The sequence below is a fragment of the Perissodus microlepis genome, chromosome 10 (assembly GCF_051167445.1).
Source record: "Perissodus microlepis isolate ML-2025 ecotype Zambia chromosome 10, ASM5116744v1, whole genome shotgun sequence".
Classification (NCBI taxonomy): Eukaryota; Metazoa; Chordata; class Actinopteri; order Cichliformes; family Cichlidae; genus Perissodus; species Perissodus microlepis.
This window is the reverse complement of record NC_140470.1, coordinates 30,787,219-30,813,407: the sequence shown is the minus strand read 5'-3', so window position 1 is coordinate 30,813,407 and position 26,189 is coordinate 30,787,219. Positions and strand designations below refer to the sequence as shown.

The 26,189-nt window shown below is 42.1% G+C and overlaps 1 protein-coding gene across 4 annotated transcripts in view; it reads right to left on the bottom strand.

Annotated features, from left to right (window-relative positions):
* sgcd (sarcoglycan, delta (dystrophin-associated glycoprotein)) overlaps positions 1 to 26,189 on the bottom strand; it is a 428,494-nt gene that overhangs the window by 138,890 nt on the left and 263,415 nt on the right. For 3 of the 4 annotated variants that reach the window (XM_084940968.1, XM_084940967.1, XM_084940965.1), the window contains one exon: positions 21,097 to 21,282. In XM_084940968.1, the coding sequence (XP_084797094.1) occupies positions 21,097 to 21,282 (186 nt within the window). Of the gene's footprint in view, positions 1 to 21,096; positions 21,283 to 25,824; positions 25,925 to 26,189 lie in introns of those variants that run through there. The other variant, XM_084940966.1, reaches the window with a different exon arrangement.

Genomic DNA, 26,189 nt, shown 5'->3' with positions numbered 1-26,189 from the left:
GATTCTTTAATTTATTTAATGTATTGAACTGTTTCAATTCAAATGCAGTGATAAAAAAACAAAACAAAACTGTGAGCCACTGATGTTGCTGATGCTGCCAAAACTGGAGCGGTATTTGGAGTGGAAAAGTGAAGGTCGAGCAGCTCTGTACCATCCAGTTCAATTGGCCATTGCAGTGAAAACTGGATGGACAGCATTATGAAAGTTCAACAGTAAAAACTTAATTTCCATTTAAAGCTTAATTAAACAATTTTTTTCTTCAAATCATTTGCCTCAGAGTTGTGGGGCGAGCAGCAAACAACTTTATTTTTAAAACTCACATAATTTGATTTTATTAGAGTTTAAAGTCATTCAGTATTCAAACAACGGGACATTTTGAATGACAGCTGGGGGCTCCTGTCTGCAGGGCCTTACCTCTTCTAATTGGCGTTGATGAAGATGACCTCTTAGTCCTGTTTTTAGTGTCAGTTCCTTCTGGAGCATTTTTAATGTAATAACCTGACAAATAATACAGAGTCCAGTGAGATTAATTGAACCATTCAGTGCATTTCTGCCCCAGTTTTGGTGAGCGAGGTTCTAGCATGTTAACACTAACGAGCAGACACACATCGGTCTCATGCACATTTGCTGTTTGTGGATGTAGCTTGCTAACCAAGCTAGCTAGCTAACAGTGTAACATTAGAGGCAATCTGGAAGAGCCGCTCCACTTCTTAACCAAACACTTTCCAGCCAGTCATGACAGATGGCCGCGCCTCTCACTGCTCATAGGGGGTCAAATAATTGTTGGTGTTTTCTCTGTTTTCTCTTTATTATTGCAAGATCTGTACCTTACAAAATAAAGCTCACTGAGGTAGCTGTGGTTGTGATTTGGCGCTACACATCATCAAGCTGATTTTTCATTTCAGTTTAAGTTTGTATATAACGAACACTGACTGGTGTACTAAGGATTTAGGACAGGACACCCTCCTTTCATAGTGCCTGTTTTCAAACATTAACATGATAATTAGAAAACTGGACATTATTCAGGGTTTTACTTGAGCCTGAACAGTGTATGTATCAGAACCATAGCTGTGACTGTATGAAGCCAGAAATATCACAATCCAACATCATGGTAAAATTATAGGTGGACAAACATTAAAAAGAATAATGTTGTTTGTTCTTTTATCTGTAATCAAAGGCATCAGCCATAATCATCTGCTCCATTAGCACCCGCTCCTCCTCCACTCCATCTTCTCTTTTTTAAAATTTCTCCCAGCCCACACCTTTTTCCACCCATGAAAAAGCTTATCAATGCTACTCGGAGGAAGGCAGGCTGCAATCAGAGGGAAAATTACGGCTCTTTCTCCTGTCACTATCACCAGCAGTTCACAGCAGACCCAGGAATGTTTATCTTCAAATGCATTATGACTAAAATGCTATCTGCAAAGAGAAAATAGTCTGGTATTGTAGCCTGTCCTTTTTTTTAACCTGCTGAAATAGTTATAATTGCATTTTCAGGAAAAAAATCACTTAAAGAGTTAAAAAATTTAAAGGACCTGCTTTTAGGAAAAATGCTGCCTCCTAAAATGTAAGCATGCAATCTAAATTTAAATGCAATTTTTTAATAAAGTTTAATAGAGTTTTTAGAGCAGCCTAGGAGTAGCTGGTTACACCATCAGTGGTCTCACGTCTGTGTGATTTGCAGATGATGTGGTCCTCTTAGTGTCACCAAGTGATCTGTTGAATGCAAAGTGGCAGGAACAAAAAGTTAAAACTACCTTCGCATCTCAGGCCGTGGTGCTCAATCGCAAAATCAGGTGGATTTTCTGCTCTGGGCTGGGGATAAGTTGTTGCCTCAAAAAGTTTAGCTACCTTGAGCTCTTGCTCTGAAGTTGGGGAAAAGTAGAGTGTGAGATTGACAAGCGGATCAAAGACGAGCTGAGCCTCAAGGCACAGCTGTCATTTGATTGGTCAGTCTTACCATCAAATATGGCCACAAGCTGTGGGCAGTGACTAAAAAAAATGAATGAGAGGTCAAAGTCTAAATGATTTCTGGCTTTTTCCCCTTTTCTTCTACTTCCAACTCATCAGGGCACAAAAAGTTACAAATGCTTATTGACACAGATCAAAAACAAACTTTTGGTTTGTCTTAAGCAGAGAGGTTTACTCATCATCGCTAACAATCACTTTGAATATTTGGGGAGCTTTTTGTCCTGTACTGAGACCTGACAGCATCAGCAGACTGAAAAAGCAGCCTCCGCAAGACTCTTACAGCTTATGAGTCGTAGCCCACTCCACTCAGTGAGCTATTCCAGTGGCCCCCGATCATGACTGCGAATTGAACAGGTAGCACTGGAAATGACCTTTGCTTTGAAGTGGTTTTGGGTCCACTGTCAAAGATGGACGAGGAGCTCAGTCACTCAGGAGGTCTGTTCCTCCTCTACATCACGAGTAGCCAGTTGAGGTGTGTTATGAATATAAGGCGATTTTATTTTAACTGTTTTTCAGCCATAAACACAATACCTCTGAAGTGAGGCATTGTGTTCATTGCCAACGACCAGGAAACTTCGGGAAAAACCAGGATAACTTTGGGAGAATTGATGACTCCGGGATCGCCTCGGTAGAGCTCCAAAAGAGCAGGAGATGGAGGCAGGAGGCATCTATTAAGCAGACTACTCTTGACCCAAAGTGTAAGAAAACTGAATAGATGGATGGATGAAGAGAAGGAAACACAGAAATACACAAGAAAATAATGCTACGTGCAGTTAAACAGTTTTAACGGTACTAAAAAAGTCCCAGTGCCTTCAGGCACTCCAACATTGCAATGAAAAGCATCCACAGCATGCACTCTCATCCACCTGTGATACAATCAAAAATCACTCTTGTACTGCAATCGTCGGCAATGACACAAAATTATTATTATTTGCAAGTGAAAATTCAATTTAGTGCTAAATGCGGTAACGCAGCGTTTACTAGAAAAGGGCACATTGAACGAAGGAGAAATGTCAGGCACAACTACGGGCTGAAGAGAAATACAAACAAAGGTGGTTATTTGCTTTCAGGACACCTTAAATAGCCTCACCCAGAGGTTAATAGAAAATGATACTGTTTTAAGGCGGACTGAAGACTCTCCAGCTGCCACTGCACCACTCTGGCTTGAATCACTGGGTCCCATAAACCAGCACAACAACAAGCACCACAGCTTTTTATATGACAGACCGAATTTAACTCAGCTGAGTGTGTGTGTGTGTGTGTGTGTGTGTGTGTGTGTGTGTCTCTGAGCCATAAATATGGGTGGCACTCCTCTCACAGATTACAGGAGAAGGTAAACATCTCGGGGGAGCTTTGAGGTCATCTCTCCTGCTCTGTATATTACAAACTGCTCCAAAGCCTCTACAATTATAACAGAGTATGGGTCATCGCATAAAGGACTGGTAATGGCCGCCTGGACTCAACCAATTGATGGTTTGGCTTTTCTTTGGTAATCTTAAGAACGGGCGTATTTTAGCCCAAATCACGAGCTTTTCTGGAGCTAAATAACGAGGTTAGTATCTGAACCTGATTTAAAGGAGAAACACACACTGAGGACATCAACAGCTATCTGGATGAGTCACGTGGTTCATGCAGCCTACCAATGGACCCAATATTAGCAGCATCGGGGCATCGTGACACCAGCATTTAACAGTGAGCCAGAGGTGCCAGCGCATTTTGATATAGTATTAGTATTCAACTCCCTGGAATAAGAATGGTTTCAGGTACTGGATTTAGCTTCTGGTTGTAGACTCTTTAAACCTGTATCTTCTCTACAGACCTGCTGGTCTTGGTCCCCCGTTCTCTTGATTGATGATCTCAGGTAACACTGGTGAGTTCACGGCCTCAATTAAAAGTTTCAAGTCCTATTGAGTATAACATGATGTTTATTTTGTAGATCATTTCCCCCCTTTGCCCATTTTCAAAACACCAAGATGACCACAGCCAAAACTCTCAACTCGAGGCTTCATAAATGCACTTCACTAACCGGTGGGTGTAGTTTAATTACATTTTATTTATATAGCACCAAATCACAACAACACTCACCTGCTTTATAATGTAAGGTAAAGACCCTGCAACAATACAGAGAATATCAGCCGACCCCCCCATGAACAAACACTTCCTTTCAACAGGAACAAGCTTCCAGCAGAACCAGGTTCAGGCCAGGACTGCTATGGGTGACGATGGTTGACTCTATAGTGACAGCTGCCATCTGTATATACAGACCATAATGTCATAGATACAGGATTTACCCTCTAAGGACTTTTGCTTTGAAGTTCATCTCTGCTAATGAAAAACGTAATCGGTGCATTTGTGGGTCAAAAACTGCTCTCACTGTAAAATGTGAAACAATTGCAAAATGCGATCTGTGTTTGTGTGCATGGACGTGGGTGAGTGAATAATAAGTTGTTTTCCAGGAGCTGCAAAGCTTCCAAGCCTGTGCTAACTGGTACCATCTTGGTCTAGCACCAAGCAACTCCTCTATGTTCCCTTTGTGAACTGTGAAAACACACAAAGATTTATCAAGTTTCAGAGTGAAGGCCAGCATTACTTTCTTGCCAAAAACTTATTAGCTGTTCATATCCCATCCAAGTTTTCAGCCTTAGGAAATTAATCCAATCTCCGCTGATATTTAAGAGAGTTCCAAAGGTGTCCTAAGCCGTTTGCAGCTGCAGGAGATGACATGCAGGCAGAGATGTGTAGACATTTCTGTGGGAGATTTTTGGCTTATTAAAAGATGCCATTGTGGCAAACATATCATTTTTTTAGGATGCTAAAATGGAGCACGCCTTCTCCACAAAAAATCTGTTTGGAGTCACAAACAGCAACAGAAAAGTTAAAAGAGACTTTTACTGAAGCAAATTTCAAAGGAGATCTTTACCAGCCTGAAATTCTTATTCTTCCATAGCTGTGGAAGATTTAACATTCAAAAATAATCTGCATTTGTCTTGTACTCCTCCCTTCATCCTCTGTTTGAAACAAGCTGTTTTACCTGCCATTAAGCCAAAAGCACCTGTCTTCTGATTGGCTGCCCCTCAGAGACAACGTTTCAACAGCAGGTAGGTGGAGCCTTAATGCTCAGACGTCTATTTTGAGTCAAGTTTAGGCTGAAAACCTGAAAGTGACCATTCAGAGCATTTTGAAAACCACTGATGGCTGCCGTTGCTACCTCTCAGCCTCCCAATAGATTTATCTGTGGTATTATTGTATGGTTTTCGGAATACATGACCTCTGACCTTTCCATTTCAAAATCCTGCATTGCCTTGTTCTCAAGTTTGATCACAAAGTTGGGTGACCACGCTGCGATAACGCCCCATAAGCCATATAGTTTAACCACGGGATGTCCAACTCCAGTCCTGCAGGTTTTAGATCTCACCCTGGGTCAGCACACCTGAATCAAATGATTAGTTCATCACCAGGCCTCTGGAGAACCTCAAGACATGTTGAGGAGCTAATTTAGCCATTTAAATGAGCTGTGACACGTCTAAAAGCTGCAGGAGTTCCCACCCCTGGGTTAAACAGACAAAGCCGATTAAATCTCTGGCACAGCTAATTATATGAAACTTTGGCCATGTTTACTGTGAACAACCACCATTGTAAGAGCAGGCAAAGCACAACACAGGTCCCCTTTAGTTACTTGCACTCCTTTGAAGTTCCAAATGGCAGCAGGATATAAAACAATCTGCTCACACGATTACCACTGGCTCAAAGTGAAGGAATATGTAATCTTTTTTAACTTTCCCAAGAGCACACAAGATATTAAGTGTAGTTGAAAGGTCACTTTGACAAAGGGAGGCACAGAAAGCAGGGTTTCAAATTAATGCCAACACTGCAACAGCCAGGTTAAAGAAGTTTCTTTTTTTCTAAGAAACTTTCAGGTTTGACTTTCTATTTTTAGTCTTATTCAGTAAAATTCCCCAGAGGCGCCCTGAGACGTTCGATAAAAAAATTAATAATGACGGTTTGGGTGGAGGCAGAGTGTCTGCATCTCTTTTATAGGGGAAAAGGATTCTCAAAACACAGAACCAGTGAATACAGAACAAAGCGCAAAAACACAGGCGCACATTTAAATTTTCTTTATCTATTCTAAAAATGACAGCAGCTCCAACTTCAAATTCAGAGACAGTTATGGCCTTGCCAAATTTACTGATGGGATTTGCAATTAATGAACAACCAGCCACAAGTAAACAACATCTGACAGAGAGCATTCTGGGAGTTGGTGCGTGCTGGTGGTTTGACTGGAGAGGAAGGTGAAGCTCCCCCTCTGGGTTGGAGCTGCTGGCAGCACCGGCCTCACTCTGGGACTCGATAGAGCTGAGGCTTTTGGTTCTACAGCCCAGTGTGGTGCTGCTGCAAACCTCCACCTGCTGGCTCCGGCACTGTCTCCCAGGAGCAGTGATCCATATCACGCAGTCACAACAGTTCACCTAGCTTTGCTTTAAGTACAGGCTCCGGTGGGGATAGCAGGTACAGGAAAGTGTTTTCTCTTATTTGTCCCTCCCTCCTCTCATTAATCTCTCGCTGGCAGCAGGGAGCGGGCAGACCGACCGCGGTCCTGTTAAAGTGCTCCGCTGTAACAAAGTTAACTTCTGCCCGTCTGCATAATGATGTTTTGTAAATCAATTGCCTTCTTTGAATATGCGCTGTGTACACAGTATCATGAATGCCTGAAAGGACCGGGAAATTATCTAAAACGGTTCAAATGACATTATCTAAATTCAGACTCCGAGATGATCCAACCTTTCTGTGATGGACTGTGACTTCTTCTTCATTTTGATTTAGATCAGAAAGGTTTTCAGTCCCATTCTGGCTGCAGATACTTGAGTATTTTTGATTTAATTAAGGTGACTGAAATCATATAAACATGTGCATGATGACCGAGTGCAGTGGTTTCACATAAGCCATGTTTCAGTGACTATACCACCATTTCTTCAGCTTTAACATCAAACTATTTGGACTCAGCTGCAGTTTATGTAAAAGTAACCTGTGTTACATTACAACAATACTGAAATTTGATAGAAATACACTGCTTAAAGAAATTAAAGGAATGCTTTTTAATCAGAGCAAATCTTCTGGGATATTCATCTGGTCATTTAAGTAGTTTCATGTGCTTTGGTGTTAATGAACAGGTGCACTAGACGGGCAACAACGAGACGAACCCCGAAACAGAACAGTTGTACCGCTGCCCCTGCGACCTGGACCCCGTGGGAAGAAGATGGGTGGATGGATGGGTTTCTTTTATCTCTAGTCTTAATCCATACTGTACAAGTGATGCCTTGAAATTGGTTTTTCAGTTTTATTTGTCATAACTAAACCACAAAACCAACACCAGTGGTGCAAGATTTAAACCCAAATACTTGGGAAAATATGTATGTCTATATATATTTTTAAATGACCCTGGGCCAGGATTTATGATTTATTTGTAAGACTGTGAAAGTGTACATTGGGAAATGGCAATAGTTAACGATCCCATCCTGTGAATGAGACACTAAATGAGGCTAAGGTGGAATCAGAAAAGGTTTTTTGGACCAGCCTGGAAGGACATAATTCCTCTCAGGGTTTTTTAAATTGTATTTCTTTGACTAGGTGTGCGTGGGGGGCAGATGAGGTTCAGATAATCAAGATGAAAGGAAGTGTTCACCGAAGGCTCTCGGTTACACTGGTCGCCTCCTACCTGCAGTCAGCTTCTCTGGCTGAGAAACAGGCCTGGTTTGCTGGAGTGGAAAGCCCAGGTGGGAGGGCAGCTAATACATCACTCACCCTCCCCCCTTTAACTCATTACCTCACCGACTCCGGTCCATGTACATGAGGTGCAGCCCGTTTAATCTGTCTCAATCTGAGAGTCCCCGGCTGTCTTTGCTGCAGCGGCGAGCCTATTTAAAATAATCGGTGGCTGAAAACGCAGCTCTACGAGCTGTACGTCTCCTGAGACAGGCGAAGAAGTAACAGACTCATACACAACTGCATGACAAACAGCACACAGGCATAAAGTCAGCTGGAGCCTGATTGAAGCTGCAGATCTTACAGACAAAGCGCATCATTACAGCCTACAGATCCTGCACAGATCCACACTTTCAGAGCAGATCGGTGCGTAAGTCTCCTGCCACATTATCCGCTCTCTGCACGACTGATGCAGCGATTAGTTTCTGGGTCTCGCAGACCTTTTCAGACAGAAGCAGCTGCACACGAGCAGGAGCCCACGGGGGATTTCAGCTGCACTGTTGTGGCTGATGACATAATGAAAAAGGAAAAGTGGGTGAAATGAAAGTGGCTGCTCCTAATTAAGTACAATCTTAATTAGCAGCATTTTAACTCTTCATTTGAAATTCATGGTGATTCTATTAACTTTTAATGACTTGCCTGCCCTGAGCTCTTCTTGTTTCTGACACGGCCTCTGAAGCCCACCTGCAGGTGGCCCACCGTCCACAGCTGCTTTAACCCCCACTATAGAAATGTTCAGCATTGCATACAAAACACCCAAGAAAAGTGTAAATATATTGGAAATCAAATTAAGAGAGGACAAAATGATCCAGTGGTAAAGATATTCTTCAGTACTGATGGAAAAACGAAAGTAGATTCTTACCCAGGTCAAACTCTCTAAATGTTTAGGAAAGGTTCCTAAATGCTTCCTTTATTATCTCCTTTAGCAAAGGAGACACTGGACCATCCTTCCTAACGCCAACTTAGATTTCAAAGCATCAGATCATTCATGGAAACAACATAACTGACAGGCGATGCATGTAAATGCATATCTCAGTCTGGATGGGGTCACTTCTTCATTTTGCTGGATTGCTGGATTTTTGCTTATCATTGATGACTTTTACTAGAATGATAATGAAAATCTTAATAAAGGCAGGAGTTAAAGTGGATCAACTCTTCAGTGGGAAGTCTATATGTGACTGAACAGCAAGGTGGAAGAAGAAACATTTCCCAATAAAACCATTTTATTTCAACATTATGACGGACGAGTCTTTTTTTAAACCTTAATTATAATTTATTCTTAATAATCAGGTGATATTTTTCAGAAGCATGTCAGCTCTTACAGCATCCCTGAACTAACACAGCGGGTGAAGCAGCTACGATGACATCAAAGTTTCAGCACAGCAAGCATTAACATTATTGTACAGGAGCAGCTGGATTCTATGATCAGATCTCTGTTCCTAAGGCCACTGGAGCATCCTTCCTAACGTCAACAAGCAGGGCATTAATGCTTAGCCAAAGCTGTGCATGTGATGCAGCGACATTAGTAAAAAGTGAAAGTCGCTCCAAACTTGTCACTTTCTGATCTGAAGCCTCTCGGCTGGAGGAGAGTGCTCGAACCCAACCAAACGTCTTATGTAAACATTTCCATTCGTTTCCACGCACATCATTTTTACACTCCATGGTGCACAAATAATTTAATCGCATTGGTGTATCTTTGCTTGCTTGTGTGAACTCAACAGTGTTTTCCAATTGCATCAATTGATAATCTGCTGACCTGCACTAATGCATGACTTCAAAGGGGCCATTTGTAGAGCATGGAGCTCTCAAATTGAACTTTACACACATTTTCATAATAGCTCAGAATACCGAGGAGAGCATTTCCTCAGATGGGGAAAATGTCATGCAGCAATATGTGTGACCTCATGTGTTTCTGCTCTAACAACCAGCAGCTGCATCAAGTGGATCTGATGCATTGATGCACTTTTTCCACAAAAGAAATTCTGTTTGAAGTTCATCTGAAAGAATTTAGCACCCAACTATATGTTGTTGTTGTTTTTTTTTTTGTTGTTGTTTTTTTAAAAACACAGCATTTGTGGGATGTGTTTGAGCTGCAAAATTTCATTAGAAAACATTCAGGACACCATAAGAAACTACATGTTTGTACTAGGTCACGGTACACTTCACTGATGTTTGTTCCCCCTGAAAGATTTGAACTGTTTGTCTGGTACAACAGGCTGATGAAATCTAAGTTGGTGAAATATATCAAAGAAGATCATTAGTGAATCTCTCCATGGAGGAAAAATACACTCCTGCAGTCAGGTCCAAAAGCATTTGGATGTTATGCAATTTCTGTATTTTTGCCTCGGTAGGCCACCACAGAGGATTGAGATCAAACAGTCAAGATGTGTTTTAACACAAGAACCCATTAACTGTTTAGGAACTTTTGATAACCATTTTTTAAACATAGTTCCCCATTTTCAGAGTCTGAAAAGGAACCGGAGGGAATACCAGAATTTTAAATATGTGGATTGTTTTTAATACTTTAATATTTTAATACTACTTTTCTGTCAATAACTGTCTGAAGCTAGGGAAAAAAATGAGTGGTTGCACCGAATTCTTTTGCATATGACTTGCAGGCAGTTGCAGTGCTCAATTTGTTGTCTAAAGGTTGCACATGCAACATTCCCAACCTGTGGCCGACCTCTGCACAGGTCACCTGGTGGGAAGTGATCACAGTCTGGCTTGGACAAAGTTCACTCACTCAGTGGTTTGCAAGCACTCGTTGTCTAATCTAATCTATAAACAACGTCTAACAATCGATTTGAGTCATTCTGCAACTCATCTGACTCAACTGGTTGCCAAATGATTCTATTTAAGTTCTATTTCTATATCAAAGCAAGGCTGCCCTTATTCTATTTTGCAGTTGTTATATTTTGTGGTTTTTGCCATTTCAGGTCTGTGAGGTAAAGCCTTGACTGTAGACGGCAGCAACCGTTTTGTGATTTTCACGGTGTTATTACAAACAGATTACTTGTAATTATCCCCTTGAAACCATTTCAGTCTGATAGCAAACGGACTCGGTCTAACTGCAATCTTATCCCCATGAGTTGCTTTCGAGACTGGAGTTGATAGAATGTGGTCACAGATCAGGTTCTCGTCTTAGAAGCAACAATTTCACCGGACACTGTTGCAGTAATTGTGGTCATGCTGAAACTCTGCACTCTGATTACATGTCGAGTATGATTTGATTTAAAAGTCACTGTGCTGGTGCACAGAGGCAAAACTACAAAAAGTGCAATTTCAAAATTTTTTTTAAAGAGATCTCTGGCAATTCCACCTTAAAAGTAAGAAATATCCACCTGCAGTGTAGCAAACGACTGGTCGCCACTGACGCCAGGCCTATAACTCTTAACAATCATACATGCAGGGTGCTGTTGGAAGGAGGTTGTTTAAAGACCATCCAGGCAACAACAACAAGAGACGCCCTGTCTGACAAAACTATCTACAGCCATTTTTTGTAAGAGTGAAGGGCATTAAGGCTAAATTTAGGAGGATTTGATGTTTTGCTATGAGACATTTATGCAGGGTCACTAAGTGCCAATATAAAATTCACATTAATATTATTAAAAAAGAAAAGCTCAAGTGTACAAACATTTAGTGCCAAATTTTGGCATGCACAGTACGACAAAGGTTAAACTTTGATTAAGGGGCGCTCGCTGTGCATTTTTAAGTAACCTCAGAGCCTCCTGCACACACAAGCATCCCTCTCCCTCATGTCCACTGCTTGTCCATATTCATTATTCACACGTTTCTATTATTGCAGTCTGGAAGTGACGGAGTTACGCAGAAATGAAACATTTACACTAAACCTCCTGTTCCTGCTCATTCTAATCCTCAGCACAGCTAATTTGAATACATTCATTGATTTGATAAAAAAATGTAAGAATTAAAAGTGATAATTTGACTCTGGATTAAACAGCAGACGCTGTGCCGGACGTGGCGTCCCTACGACGTCTTTAATTACCTTTGATGAGGAGAGATCAGGTTTGAATTCAGATTTGTGTAAATGCTGACCTTTGAAGAACTCTGATCCTCGTATACGGGAGAAAGAACCCAGTGCAGTTTAGTGTTTAATTAAATAACGTTTTTTTGTTAAAACATGTAATATAATAATAATAATAATAATAATAATAATAATAATAATAATAAATTTTATTTATGAGCGCCTTTCAAGTCACCCAAGGACACTTTACAATAGGATAAAACACTTAGTAAAACAATGGCAGAATAAGAACAATAAAATAAAAGCACAAGATAAAATGAACAAACAGTGGATTCACAGTGAATATGCAGATTTGAACAGATGAGTTTTGAGTTGGGATTTAAACTGGGGGAGAGAACCAATATTTCTTATTTCAGGGGGCAGAGAGTTCCACAGCCTGGGAGCAGAGCAGCTGAAAGCTCTGCTTCCCATGGTGGTGAGGCGGAAGGAAGGTACAGTAAGCTGGATAGAAGAAGAACGAAGTGAACGGGCAGAACAAGTGGTGGTTAACAGGTCAGAAAGGTAAGAAGGAGCGAGGTTATGAATGGCCTTGAAGGTGAGCAGAAGAAGTTTGAAAATTATCCGGAATTTCACAGGGAGCCAGTGAAGTTCCTGAAGAACAGGGGTGATGTGCTGGTAGGAGGGGGTTCTGGTGATAATGCGAGCAGCAGAGTTCTGAACCAGTTGAAGCTTATGAAGGGATTTTTGGGGGAGACCATGCAGAAGAGAATTGCAGTAGTCAATACGGGAGGTAACAAGACTATGTACAAGAATGGACGTAGACTGGGTGGAAAGAGAAGGAAGCAATCTGTTAATGTTACGTAGATGGAAGTAGGCAGAACGGGTGAGATTATTGATGTGAGATTTATAGGAAAGTGAACTGTCTAGGATGACACCAAGGCTCTTAACCTGAGGAGAAGGGAAAACTGTGGAGTTATCGATGGTGAGTGAGAAATGGTTTGCCTTCAAAAGGTTGGATTTGGTGCCAATAAGGAGGATCTCAGTTTTATCCTCATTGAGCTTTAGAAAATTAGAGGTAAACCAGGATTTTAACTCGGATAGACATTCTGTAAGGGAAGAAGGTGGGAGGGAGGAATCAGGTTTGCAAGAGAGATATAACTGGGTGTCATCAGCAAAACAGTGAAACTGAAGATCAAATTTGCGGAAGATGGTACCTAGAGGGAGGATGTATATTATAAAGAGAAGAGGGCCTAAAACTGAGCCTTGGGGTACACCAGAGGTGACGGGGAATAGACGAGAGCGGAATGATCTTAGTTGAATAAACTGGGAGCGGTCGAGGAGATATGATTGAAACCAGGCGAGGGGTATGTCAGAGATGCCGAGAGAGGAAAGTCTGCTTAGAAGGACAGAGTGAGAAATGGTGTCAAAGGCTGAGCTCAGATCTAAAAGGATGAGGATGGTGAGAAGACCAGAGTCAGCTCCGATTAGAAGATCGTTAGTGACTTTAAGTAGAGCAGTTTCTGTACTGTGACATGAGCGAAAACCAGATTGAAATCTCTCGTAGATGTTATTATTAACCAGGTGTAAATGAAGTTGAGCTGCAACCACTTTTTCAAGTATCTTAGAAATGAAGGGTAGATTGGAAATCGGACGGAGGTTGTTAAAGTTGTTAGGATCTAAAGAAGGTTTTTTCAGTATAGGAGTGACTAGAGCAGTCTTCAATAAGGAGGGAACGATACCGGTGGTGAGAGAAGAGTGAATGATAGCAGAAATGAGTGGGAGTAAAGAAGAGAGGCAGGATTTCACAAGCCCCGTGGGCATGGGGTCAAGATGACATGTGGCAGGCTTTGATTTACATATTAACTCGGAAATATCAGATAAATCAGGAAGATGAAAAGTGGAAAACGGCTCAAAAAGGAGAAAAGGTTCTGGAGAGGGCGTAGACACAACATTTGATCTGAGTTGCTGGTGGATGTTATTGATTTTCGTAGTCCAGAACAGCATCAAGGAGTTGCAGGTTTCAGAGGAATAGAAGTGCGGTGGTAAAGCGTTGGGGGGTTGAATTAGTTTGTTGAAAACTGAAAACAGAGTCCTTGCATTACCCTCATAAGAACTGATAATACCAGAGTAGAAGCTTTGTTTGGCCTTGTTAATGGAGTCTTTATACTGAAGTACGTGGTATTTATAGATTTCTGAATCAACAGTTAAACCAGATTTCTTATATTTACGCTCTAGCTGCCGAGCTTTGGCCTTCAGAGCTCGGAGGTCAGAGGTAAACCAGGGAGCAGAGCGAGCGAAGGAAACAGAGTGGGTTTTTACAGGAGCCAGAGAATCAAGGACAGTGCGTAGACAATTATTATAATATAACAACAAATCATCAGGAGTAGAATAGAAGTCCGGAATCTGAACATTGTCCAAACTGGTAGTGAGAATGTCCATATCAATGTTCTTGATGTTGCGGAACGAGATGAGACGGGTTGGCTTGGTAGAAGAGCAGCAGAGAGTGAGATTAAATGAAAGGAGGAAGTGGTCAGTTATGGGGATTTCAGTAGCAGAAAGATTCGAGGGAGTAAGACCAGAACAGCAGACCAAGTCCAGGGTGTGTCCTTTAGAGTGAGTGGGAAAGTCGATAAATTGTTTAAATTCAGAGCCTTCGAGACAGGAGGAAAAGTCTCTGGTGAGCAGAAGGTCATTATTGTCCATGTGAATGTTGAAATCTCCCACCAAGATCACATTTGGGGAGAGAGATGAAAGATGGGTTAGTAGATTAGCAAAGTCACTGAGGAAGACAGGGTTAGGTTTGGGGGGGCGGTATACAGTAGCTATGATGGTGGGAATGGGTCCAGTCAGCTCACATGCAAGGACCTCTAGAGAACTAAAGGTATCAACATTAACTGGCAGGACTTTCAAGTGCTGGCGAAAAAGGATCGCGAGACCACCCCCACGACCTGAGCAGCGGGGTTTAGAAAAGTAAACAAACCCCAGAGGAGCAGATTCGTTTAACTGAGAAAAGTCATCAGGTTGTTGCCAGGTTTCAGTTAAGCAGAAAAAGTCAAACTTACGGTCAGATAGGAGGTCTTGGATGAGAGGTCCCTTACTTGTCAATGAACGAATGTTTAGAAGACCGAAGTTGAGTGGAGTATCTTCTTTTTTGCTAATCGCGGTGGGCGCCCTAGGCAGGTGGGCTAGAGATCGATGGTTGACAGCCCGATCAGGGTTCCTGCGAGGGCGGCGAGTAGCAGACCAGAACGATTTAGTTCCATTGGAGTTATGGAAAATCCTGCGGGACCCACGATGGATGTATCTCCGGCGAGGCTGGAAAGTGATGCCCGGGTGGTAGTGGAGCTCCGCCGGCGACGGGAGCGATAGCTGCCCGCGAAGGCGCAGGAGCTCAGCGGCTGTATAGCGGAGCAGTCCAGCCGTAGGATGGTAGACGAGCGTCGGGAGAATCCAAAATAGTGCCGACCAGCTCAGGAACATCTTGGTCCGCATATAACACTTTGGTTTAGCAGTTAAAATAGTTACTTATTTGGTTATGTTTCCAAACTTGCAGTCTGTTAAAATTGAAAATACTTTGTAAAGATAAACAAGTGTTTGAGTGTCTTGGACCCCCACCGTCTTCAAATCAAACACAATTTATGTCAAACGTTTGTGCTGTTTTTTATTTTAAAGATATTTCTTAAAGTTTCTAGACCAGCCTGTTTCTTTACTGTGAAAAGGTTGTAAAACATAAACCAGTGTTGGATATTTTTTGTTCTGACCACACTCTTTATAGTGAAAAACTAGGTTAACTTTCTTAAAATAAATTATGCATTCTGTCCGAGAAAAAGAAAACTTTGAATTTGCAAAATACAAACCTCCTTCTCCCCATCCAGCCATACTCCTCTCCTTCATCTGACTTTTGTATATTTAATTTCAATAATAATCATAATAATGATGAATAAATAAATAAATAGTAAATAAGGTGTCAGCAGCTCTGCCATATATGCAAGAGCCTTTTCACACAAGTCTTTATATTTTTGTATGAATTGTTTTCTGGACTTCGCTGGACGAGAGTAAAAGAAAGTAAGAACAGGGCTGAACTGTGAGCACTGGCTAGCTTTTGTTAGCCGCTTAGCTTTGGTGTCCTGGACCAAATAAATACTGAGACAGGGCTGCAAGCTGCACCTGAAAAGCATGTTAGGTGGTTCAATATAGTACTACTACTAATACTGCCCGTCCGAGGGTGTGGGCCACCAAAGGCAGATCTCCAGAGATTTGTCCTGGACCATTTTTTCTAGTCCAGGTGTAGCCCATCTTTTGTGCTTCTGCCTCGAGGTCCGTCACCAGGTGTTTCTCTCTTTTGCTTTCCTCTCCCTGCCTGGTGATGTTGGTTGGTGGTTTGCATAGAGCGCGCCCTACCCAGCACCATCTTTTCCGCCACTGCCAGTCCCAAACCCAGATTTAAAAAAAGAGGAGGGTAGGACGTGGGGTTAACCCCACCCCAGAAAAAGCTCAACTGCTACAGAAATGCTAAAAAGAAAAACAGAGACTAACTTCCTGAATGACCGTAGGTGGTGAAAGCCGAAAGGAAGCCACCAAACCAATTCTTCTTTCGACCAGGAGAACCTACATTGGCACATGGAACGTCAGGTGAAATATAGTTCTAATAAAAATAATAATTAATGTTTAATTTGTTGTGGGGTCCACCTCTGTCAGAGGGACTTGCAGATTGGAGCTGGAGGTAGAAGCAGACGTGTCTTTCCTTGGTTTGCTGCGACTTTAAGTCCTTCCCTTTTGAAAACCATCTACCACATTTCAAATGATTTCCTTATTCTATACTCAGCAGGGTGACGCATTAAAAACATTCTAACATTCCCTGTGCAGCTCTCTGTCAGAACATACGGCTCAGCTTCAGAGAAACTGCTTTCTGATTTATGTAGATCTCATATTAAAGCCCCGCTGTGAAGCAGACTTCATGTTTTATTCACAGCAGCGGCCATGTGTTGTGCGCGCACATGTTTCTATGTGCAGCGTACTGAAAATGTGTCTTGTACTCTGTTGCATCTGACTCGTCACAGGGACAGTGGATTACTAAGCAGGGAGACAGACGACAACAGCAAGGAGAAATAAATGGGAGAGAAGCAGTGAGGGAAAGAGGAAGAGTCTGAGGCACTTAAAGCTCATCTCAGAGTCTTAGAGAGAGCAACGCGGTTGATTTGGATGAGCCGGGCTGTATAAGGATCAGTTTAACATTTTTTATTACGCACACAATTTGTGATGTATAAAAAACATGAACTGTCAAATAGTTTGGGGCAGTGGGATTAAAGATGCGCATGAGCACATACAGTAGATTACACATCTTCAACAGAACCTTTTAGTTTGTTGCTTTGATGATGATGGTTTTTTTTTTAATATAAAAGCCTTTTGTAAAGTCTTTGCTATAAAAACAAAAAGTCTAAATTTGATTTGTTGTATTTGCTGATGATAAAACAGGTGAGACGGCAAATTTCAATCTCTTCAAGTCCAAGACTGAAGCTGATAAAAGTCAAGAATCACCTGGACAGAAGCAGTGGCAGCCTACCTCACCAACTCTGTCTGATCAGCAGTGAAAGTAAAGCACCACCAGAAGTCATCAGAACCATGATATACCTGCTGAAAAATGGCCAAAAACATTGTCTTTTTAGTGTTTTTGCCCTTTTTAACTTACTGATTTTATTGTATGTCATGTTTTGAAAATGGTCTCCAGTATTTTCCTTTTCGATATCAAATTTAGATTCTAGGATCGACTGCAGAAAGACAGCAGAGCTGGTGGACCTCACACAGCCCAGTCTGGTGAAATGTAAAATAATTGCATGATAACCTATAAAAATAAATAAATGAAATCTTACCCGTTTCATCTCATCTTTGTGTGTGGCTGTTAGTGTCCAGAGTTTATCAGGCTGACAGCTGTGAGCAAGAAGCTCTTCTTCAGCGTAAGCGATTTATGATTACATAAGTGAGTTATTATCCGTCAAGAAACTCTCCTCTGTGGAAACTCTCAGATAAATACAAAACAGAAAACACATCACAATGAAAGACACTCCATACAGTTAACTGCAATGTTCTTCAAGACAATAAAAGCCTTTCTCCGCCACTCAGATCAAAGCTGTGTTGACCGTCTTGTTGTTGACTTGCAGTCTTACCGGATATGTGAACATTCTTATTGTACTTGTTCTATCAATGGGCAGCGCACGATACCAGGCAATAACACAGAGAGTACGAATGAATGATAGGCAGGGAGCAGGCCATCGACTGCTGCGGCCTCCAGGTGAAATAAAGTGGAATTGTTGCCGTATTTCACAACTAAAAAACTCACTTGGATGTGCACAACGTCGTGTTTCATCTTCTGTGAGCAAACCAACAACCACTGCATCATCTGCAAACATGTTGCGATCCTGCTGTTCAGCTTCAGCTGCGACACCATTCGGTTGAGACGTGTTCTTCGAGTGTCAGTTGCAGATAAAAGTGCACAAACGCAGCACATTCGTGTTGTTTTGGTCGATCACGATGACGGCTGTGCTGCTGTAGGTGTTAGTGATCACAGCGATCATGTAAGCTCTTTATGTTTCGTGTTTTTGGTACAAAAACTAGTGAGTGAGGATTTCCAGGGTTTGTGAGCACTGAAACAAACAAACCAGTGTAAACATGAGTATTCAATCATGCATTAAACGAAAAGATTCAGGAGCCGATACATTACTCCATAATTAATGAGCGGTGTATTTCCAGTGATTCTTAGTGGATTTCAGGATTGTAGATAATGACGAGAACAAACGGATCTATATTGATAAATCAGAAATGATTCATGAATATCATGAATTATGTGATAATGAGTACACTGACCGCTTTATCATGAATGCTCCCTGATTAAGTCAGGACCTGCCGACGAGCAGCACAAAGTAGTTAAGGATTAGAAAATATCACTGAGTAGTGAAAGATGCCTCATACAGCCCAGGCTGGGAGTACTCCCACATTAATTCATCAGCATAAAATACTTACTTGCTCTTTCTGTGCTCTCTCAAGTTAAGTGGTGCATCAAACTGAGAGGCTACTGAGTACTGAATCATTACTGTCTATAAGTTAACCCCAGCAACACACATCAGGCACGACTGCATCGCCTCACAGCTCTGAAGATGGAGCTGATATTCGTTCCTTATTCCACCAAACGCTCTGAAGCGCATTTCACAAGCGTCCCAGAGTCGCTCTCTGCTCTGTGCCACTTAAAGCAGCGTCCGGTCTGTTTTCCACAGAAGCCACTTCAAGCTTTGCAGCGCTGGAGGGCAGGAAGTCAGACAGAGAAATGCAAAGAGAATCCGGTCAAGCTCCAGAATGAAAGACCCCATGCTGACTAAACGGCCCACTGCTGAAATGCTCCCGGTGCGATTTGAACTGTGCGAAAAATGACACAAAAAGAAAACCCTGCATCAAACATGGGCCAGATCTCAGCTCGGTCTTTGATTAGAACAGTCAGCTATCTGTTTTAATTTCTCTAAGCTTACATTATGCTCATTAACACACAAGGGAAATCCCCCATCAGTGAAGCGGATAAATGTCGGACCGGCAATGACCGACATCCAGCGATGTTAACAATTTGCATCATGAAGCCAAAAATAGATCTGAAGCGTTAATCGATAAAAGAGGTTAGACAGGATCTGCTGTGCACGGGAGCATGGCTGCTGGTTACACTGGTAACACTGGTGCCAGTCTGGATTCAGGAGACAGACACCCTCACTACGTTTAAAACTTTCCTTTTTAATAAAGTATATCGTTAGGGCAGGATCAGGTAACCCTGAATCCTCCCGTTTTCACGCTGCAGTAGGTCCGGGCTGCTGTGGGCTTCCCATGATGCACTGTTTATACACCACTCTGCAATGGTTATTAATAATCTCTGTCTCTCTTGCACAGTGTGTCCTTGTCCTGTCGTCCTCCGCTCACCCCTAACTGCACGTGGCACATGGCCCCGCCCCTCCCTGAGCCTGGTCGTACAGGAGGTTTCTTCCTGTTAAAAGGGAGTTTTCTTTCCCACTGTCACCTGGTGCTTGCTCACAGGGGGTTGTGTGATTGTTAGGGTCTTTACCTCACAATGTAAAATGCACTGAGGAGACTGTCGGGGTGATTTTTTGCTATGCTAGCAAAACTGAATTGAATCTAAATGAACTGGTTTTTTGCCATGAAGGAGGCTGGGATACTAACAGGCCTGTGGTTCAGATAACATTAGCAGTTCAGATCTGTTGTTAAAGACTTCCACTTGGATATGTAGCAGACAATGACACAAAATGTCTGCAACAGAGTGAAAGCTCATCTACGTTAAATATATAAAAATATTGCTTAGCAAATGGGATCCGTGGAAAGTGCTGTATGAAAACAATCCGGCAGTGCCTGCTTAGCACAGAAAATAGAGCAATCTTGATGCAAATTAGTCTGCTGTGTGATTCTCCGGTAAAGTTATTCATATGTGAAAAAGCGGAGCTCCAAGTGTTTGTTTTGTTTGATGTAGTGGTAGCATGGAGGAGCTCCGGGAGGAGGAGGAGGAGGGCGACAGCTTTACAGTTCAGGTTTTATCCTTTAGATCAGGTTCAGTTAGACAAAACGCAGTCTGTGTGGTGAGAACAAATTGTTTTGTGATTGTTTTTTTACAAGATGGAGACAAGTTGCAAAGGAGGAGCAGAAGAAAAAAGGACCGCAGCTGAAAATGGAGTTATACAGAGAGGTCGTATAAAGACAGTTTCAGAAATTAGATGTAATTTCAAAATAAGTCCGAGACGTTTCTCTCATCACTCAAACCACCTGCAGAGGCAGTCAACCAACAAAGAGTGCAATCAACTGCATGAAAATTTAAAAAGCTATCACATCTGAAGCTTATGAACAAGCGAGCCCTGATGTGTTATAAATAAATAATAAATAAAAGCACAGCATCGGAGTGAAGCAGAGGTTTAAATGTCGCGCGGTTACAGAGATGAACCTCAAAGACAAAGGCTCAGTATCTAATGATTCTGAATGGGCCATCATTAGCTTCATATTTCATGTAACATAAAGGTTGATTTGAGCTTTACATCATAACTTACAAAACTCCTTTTATCACTACACCGCAACCTTCCACGCCATTCAGGTCGCTGTGGTACGCGCTGACCCGACGTGTACTTATATTTCTCAGGAGGTTCACGTCAGGTTATGTAGAAGGTGGTGGTGTAGGGTTAAGATGGAGACCCAGTTATGGCGGAAGTTAAGACGTAGATGTGATGTAGACGTTTCATTAACATGTAAGGAGGAAATCTAAGCAGTGTGACGACTGTAAAACGAGCATTTTAAGGTCGTGTGAGGAAACGCCAGCAGCACGCAAATGCTGAAAAGGTGCAACTTACTATGGTGAAGTTCATGACTTTGAGGATCCAGATAGTTAGTGCCAAGTTGATCAGGATCAGGATCATCAGCAGCAGGACGAAGAAGTAAAGGCAGCGTTTCCTCCAGCCGTATATTCCCACTTTGTACACTTGTGGTTTCTCTGAACTCTGGACATTGTTCCTATGAGTGCACTGTTCTTGGGTCATCTGAGAGGAGACAGAGAATAAGAAAGGATTATAGCCGAGGGCAGCACGCTGACCTTAGGGTTGCTTACTGCTAACAAGACTGTTTCTCTGGGGTTTGCTCAAAGCCCGGTTCGCACTGACAACATTGTTTATTTGGATAGCTTTTATAAGGCAAATAAGTGTCATGATGCTGTGTTTTTGTCCCCTGTGGGCTGCCGTTTCATCTGAAGAGATGATTACAGGGCATCTGCGTAGTTAAAGCTGCATTAAAGCTGCAGTAGTCACAGATCTGTGAAAGGCAAATAAAACCAAACAGCACAAAACCAACTACATAAAACATCACAAGTACAAAACGGGCAATCCACTCCCCTCTCAGTTTTAGGGCCCACTCCTAAAAAAAGCACTGTGTATTTAGTCAGTGGGTAAATGTGCTTCACAAACTGCAAAAAAAATAGTCATTTCTGACATTTGGCTTCACACAGGATTCTTCCAGAGGCCTAAAGTATAAAGCAGGACTTGGCTGGATAACTTCAGGTTTAATCTCCGATTTTGAATTCAGTAACTCAAATAACCACGATGAAGGTGAGCAGAAGAGCATCTTTGCAGAAACAACATTTTAAGCCTTGAAGCAGACGAGCTACAGCAGCAGAACACCATCCCTGTTAGCTGAAACTGAGGGTGCAGTTCATACAAGCTCACCAAAATCAGACAAAGGATGTTTGCACCAGGTTAATACGTCACAAATCAAACATCATCTCAAACTGGTTTCTTGAACATGAGTTCACTGTACCCAAATGTACCTCACTGAATGCCACCAAGCTTTATGGAAGTTTTCGAAGCCAGTCTCAGCAAGAAGTAACCAATGAAGTGTTGGATTAGCCTTTTCAGCACCACTGGCATCAAAAACATCATGTTTTGGTCGCACTGACGCAACATCTTTCAAACAGTAATGGTAAATATTTCAGCATTCATCAGGCAAAAGAGCAACATTTCTATTCATCACGGTCCAATCATCGTTTGTCTTTGAGCTCTTATTGGGTCTTCACCGTCTCCTGAGAAAACTGTCTGCCTGTTTAGCTGCTAAATGTTCCACTGGTGCTGGTGTGGAACAGCAATAACAGCATCAATTTACTCTAATCCGGCCTTTATGTATTCAGCCATTATTGTAGCCCCTTGGGGCTGCAGGATGGAGCTGACTATGATTGCTTGGATGCAGCTCTGCAGAGCCACAGAGGAAAATGACTTTAAGATAAGAGATTGGACACAACTGAACATCACTACAAATAACATGCCGTAAACATTCCTCTCACATACTCCTATCCAATAGCTCTCATTTGAGTCACTGACTGGCCACTCAGTCCTTGGCACAATGAAAGAGAGTTTAGTTAGCAATTGCATTGATTGATTACCCCATAAGTGGTCTATAACTCCATTATAACCCCTTGCCCCATTGATGTGCCGATAGCAGCGATTAATGATGATTCTAATTGTCTGCCTTTGATGATGAGGAGGCATTGTTCACTTCTAGCGCCATAATAATGGCCTAATAACTCTGTGGAAAAATACAATTTACTGTCGGTCGCGCTTTGGAGTGCGTGCCTCACACCACCCAAGCCAATTGTTTTTGACAACCACACACATTACCTGCTAACTGAAACAAATGGCACAAGACAGGGCCCCGTGAGAGAGTGCTGAAAGCTACAGAGGAGACTCCAAAACACCAGTCAGCAAAAATGGGGAAATCTCATTGTGTATGGTCCGATTTTCATTTCTGTGTGAGGGGAAGATGCAGAGAGCTGAAGAGGTGCAGCTTAGCAACGTCCAGGCTGATAGATAAGCTTGAAATAAGCTGTGTGAGAATAAACAAAAGCCAAGCGAGGCGCAAAGCTATCCAAACGGAGATTGTTCTAAAATAGCATTTAAAGTGACACACACACACACACACACACACACACACACACACACACACACAGGGGTGTGTGTAACTGTGACTCTTACTAGTTTTAAGTGCATAAAAGCTGAAGGTTATTATCCTCGTGGCAAATTTTCTCCTTGTTTTTCTGGCTCTGAATTGGCCACCTTCCTTAATCTCACCCGTGAAGCTGTGATCGTCTTGTCTGCTTATTTCAATTATCAATAAGCACCAGAGACATTTGAATTTCTGAAGAACTGAGGATACAAATGCTTCCACTGGATGAACTGGACTTGAAAAGCCACAGAAAATGTCAAAGGAACTCTGCCCATTTCTGCGTGAAATATCAGGGGCCGTTACACAAACACGACACCAACCCTGAGGTCTTTTGGCAGCTGGGATCAAAACCCCAAGGCTGTGTGTGATGTATGGGCTGAGGGACCTCTATAGCTCTTCCTGTACATAGTCCACTCTGAAAATCACTCAAAGCCCTCCACCACAGTGAGACGGCACATCACGGAGGGAAGAGATTAGCCTAAAGGCGAATGCCAGTTTAGTCTATTTAGGTTTTCACGCTCATCTATAGCCTCAAGTTGTGAATACTGACCAAAATAAATAAATAAAATCGGGCTGCAGATACAAGCAGCAGAAATGAGCTTCAGGCCACCGGCTGCTGCTCTTCTGCGTCCCCATAGAGAAGGAGAGAGGGAATTTTCAGTTGCTCTGCTCATTCCTTCATCTGAATCCTGGACATCGGTGACCAAAGATAAGAATCCATTTTATTTATTTATTTTTGTAATTACATTACTGCAGTGTGGTAATTACAAGTTATCTGTATAGACAAAAAAAAAAAATCACAGGTTCACCCTTGATTATCTGAGGCTGACCTCGCAGTTTACCACGAGTGCCCGAATCTTTGGTTCAAAACATAAAACACGGGCACGAACACAACGACCAACAGCTGCATGAGCCAAAAGTGGCCAAGGCTGTTTGATCAGCTCTCTGGCAAATATCCTCGCAGAGCCTGGGAGAGGGAATTAATGATGCCGCTCATCCTGCACAACACTTGCTTTTCTGTTTCCATCTGCAAGAAACCCTTCCAAATATGGCTGCGAGTCATGGCAGACAAACCGCTGTGCTGTCCAATCAGCCGTTTCAACAGAATCCAGTTCAAATGACATTCGTTTATAGAAAGAATCCCGATTATGAACACACACACACACACACACACACACACACACACACACACACACACACACACACACACACCTGATTCCTTTCTTCTCAGGTGTGACAGGTACAGATAACTGACCCTTAAACTGATATGAAAGGAAAACTTCAAGACGAAACACAATTTGTCAGCAACATTTGTTAAGCTGAGAAAATTAAAGAAGTTTGCGCAGAGCTAAAGTCTTCAGAAAGAAATTTGGAAACGAGTAGTGAAAAAACTCTGAGATGAAACCGAGTTGAAGTGAATAAAAACAATTTCTAATTCCCCCAAATCCTCGGGCCACGCCACTCAACTTTCAATTTCATTCAGAAATAAAGCTAATATCTTCCAAAGGTGACGTTTATTCAGACAGATTTGATGTGGTTTTTTGCAACTCTCACAAAATCTGCTTTGCAGAAACAAAACAAACTGAACTGAAAAAGTCCTTGAAGAAAAAACCCCCACAAACGCACACAGAATGCTTCAGGAGTTGCCAAGCTTTTCCAGGTGTTGTGGAGACGACAGCCTCGGCAGCTTGGCAGGAAAGCAAGTCTCCCAGTGACACCAGCATCAAGTCAGATGGAGAAGTGCGTGTGTTCCCGTCCATTCATGTGCAAATGCGTCACATTTCAGAAAAAACCTTCCACGATCTGAACGCTTCTGTACTGAATGTGTTTCCAATCAGGGTGGTGAAGGGTGAAGCAATGTCTGCAGCAAACAGGAACAACTACAGAAACAATGCCCCTCACTGAGAGTCCACCTCCCACCTGTCTGCGCTGAAGGATAATCAGTGAATTTGTTTTCCACACCTCTGTGGACCAGTGTCTTTGTGCTATTTTACTCAACTCTAAAATGTGCATTCATCTTTTTAATAATGTGCTACACACCTCTTATATAAGACAGAGAAGAATGTTTACAGCCTGCAGTGAGAAAGGGCTACTCCTATTTTTCCTCACATGTGTCATCGAATGTGCACGGTCGACCGCACTAGCTTAACCGGAAATAATTTCCCTTTAGTGAATATTTCAGTGGAAATATTCACTAAAGGGAATCGGGGGCGATCGTGGCTCAAGAGTTGGCATAGCCATCATGAAATCCACTTACATTATACAGACACAATCGCTGTAAATATTTCTTGATTACATTATATACTTTTATTCAACACCAATGATTAAAGAGTGACTTAAATGGGATATTAAGTTAATTTATATCATAACATGTTCTACTACATAATACCATACTGTCCCATACCATATTATAAACTATTTGTCGAGGAGTGAAGAGAGTATCGACCATCATAGACACTGATGATGACCTTAAAGTGAAAGCGTATTTTAATGACAGCAGGAAAAGAATACAAACAAAAGCAGAAAGTGACAAAGAACTAAACAAAACTTAAACTGGGAGCAACTACAAAAATAAGTATATAAAAACCAAAGACCTGAGACGTGGAGCACAGCACATGAAAACCAGCGCCGAGGATCATGGACCCTGGAATATGGCGAAATACAGCAGGAGATACACAGCTGATCCGACAACAAACAGAGGAAGACAGAGGGCTTAAATACACAGAGATAACGAGGGAATGAGACACAGGAGGAGAGCACAGCTGGGAGTAATCACACACAACGAGACCGGGCGAAGCAAACTGAAAACAGTAACATAGCACACGAGACTGTCAAAGTAAAACAGGAAACACGAGACAGGCACAGAGACGCAGGCTTGACACTGAAACAATGAGAGGCACAGACATGAAAACAAAACGTTACACAAGGAAGCACAGAGGCAGAAACCAAGAGACTAGAC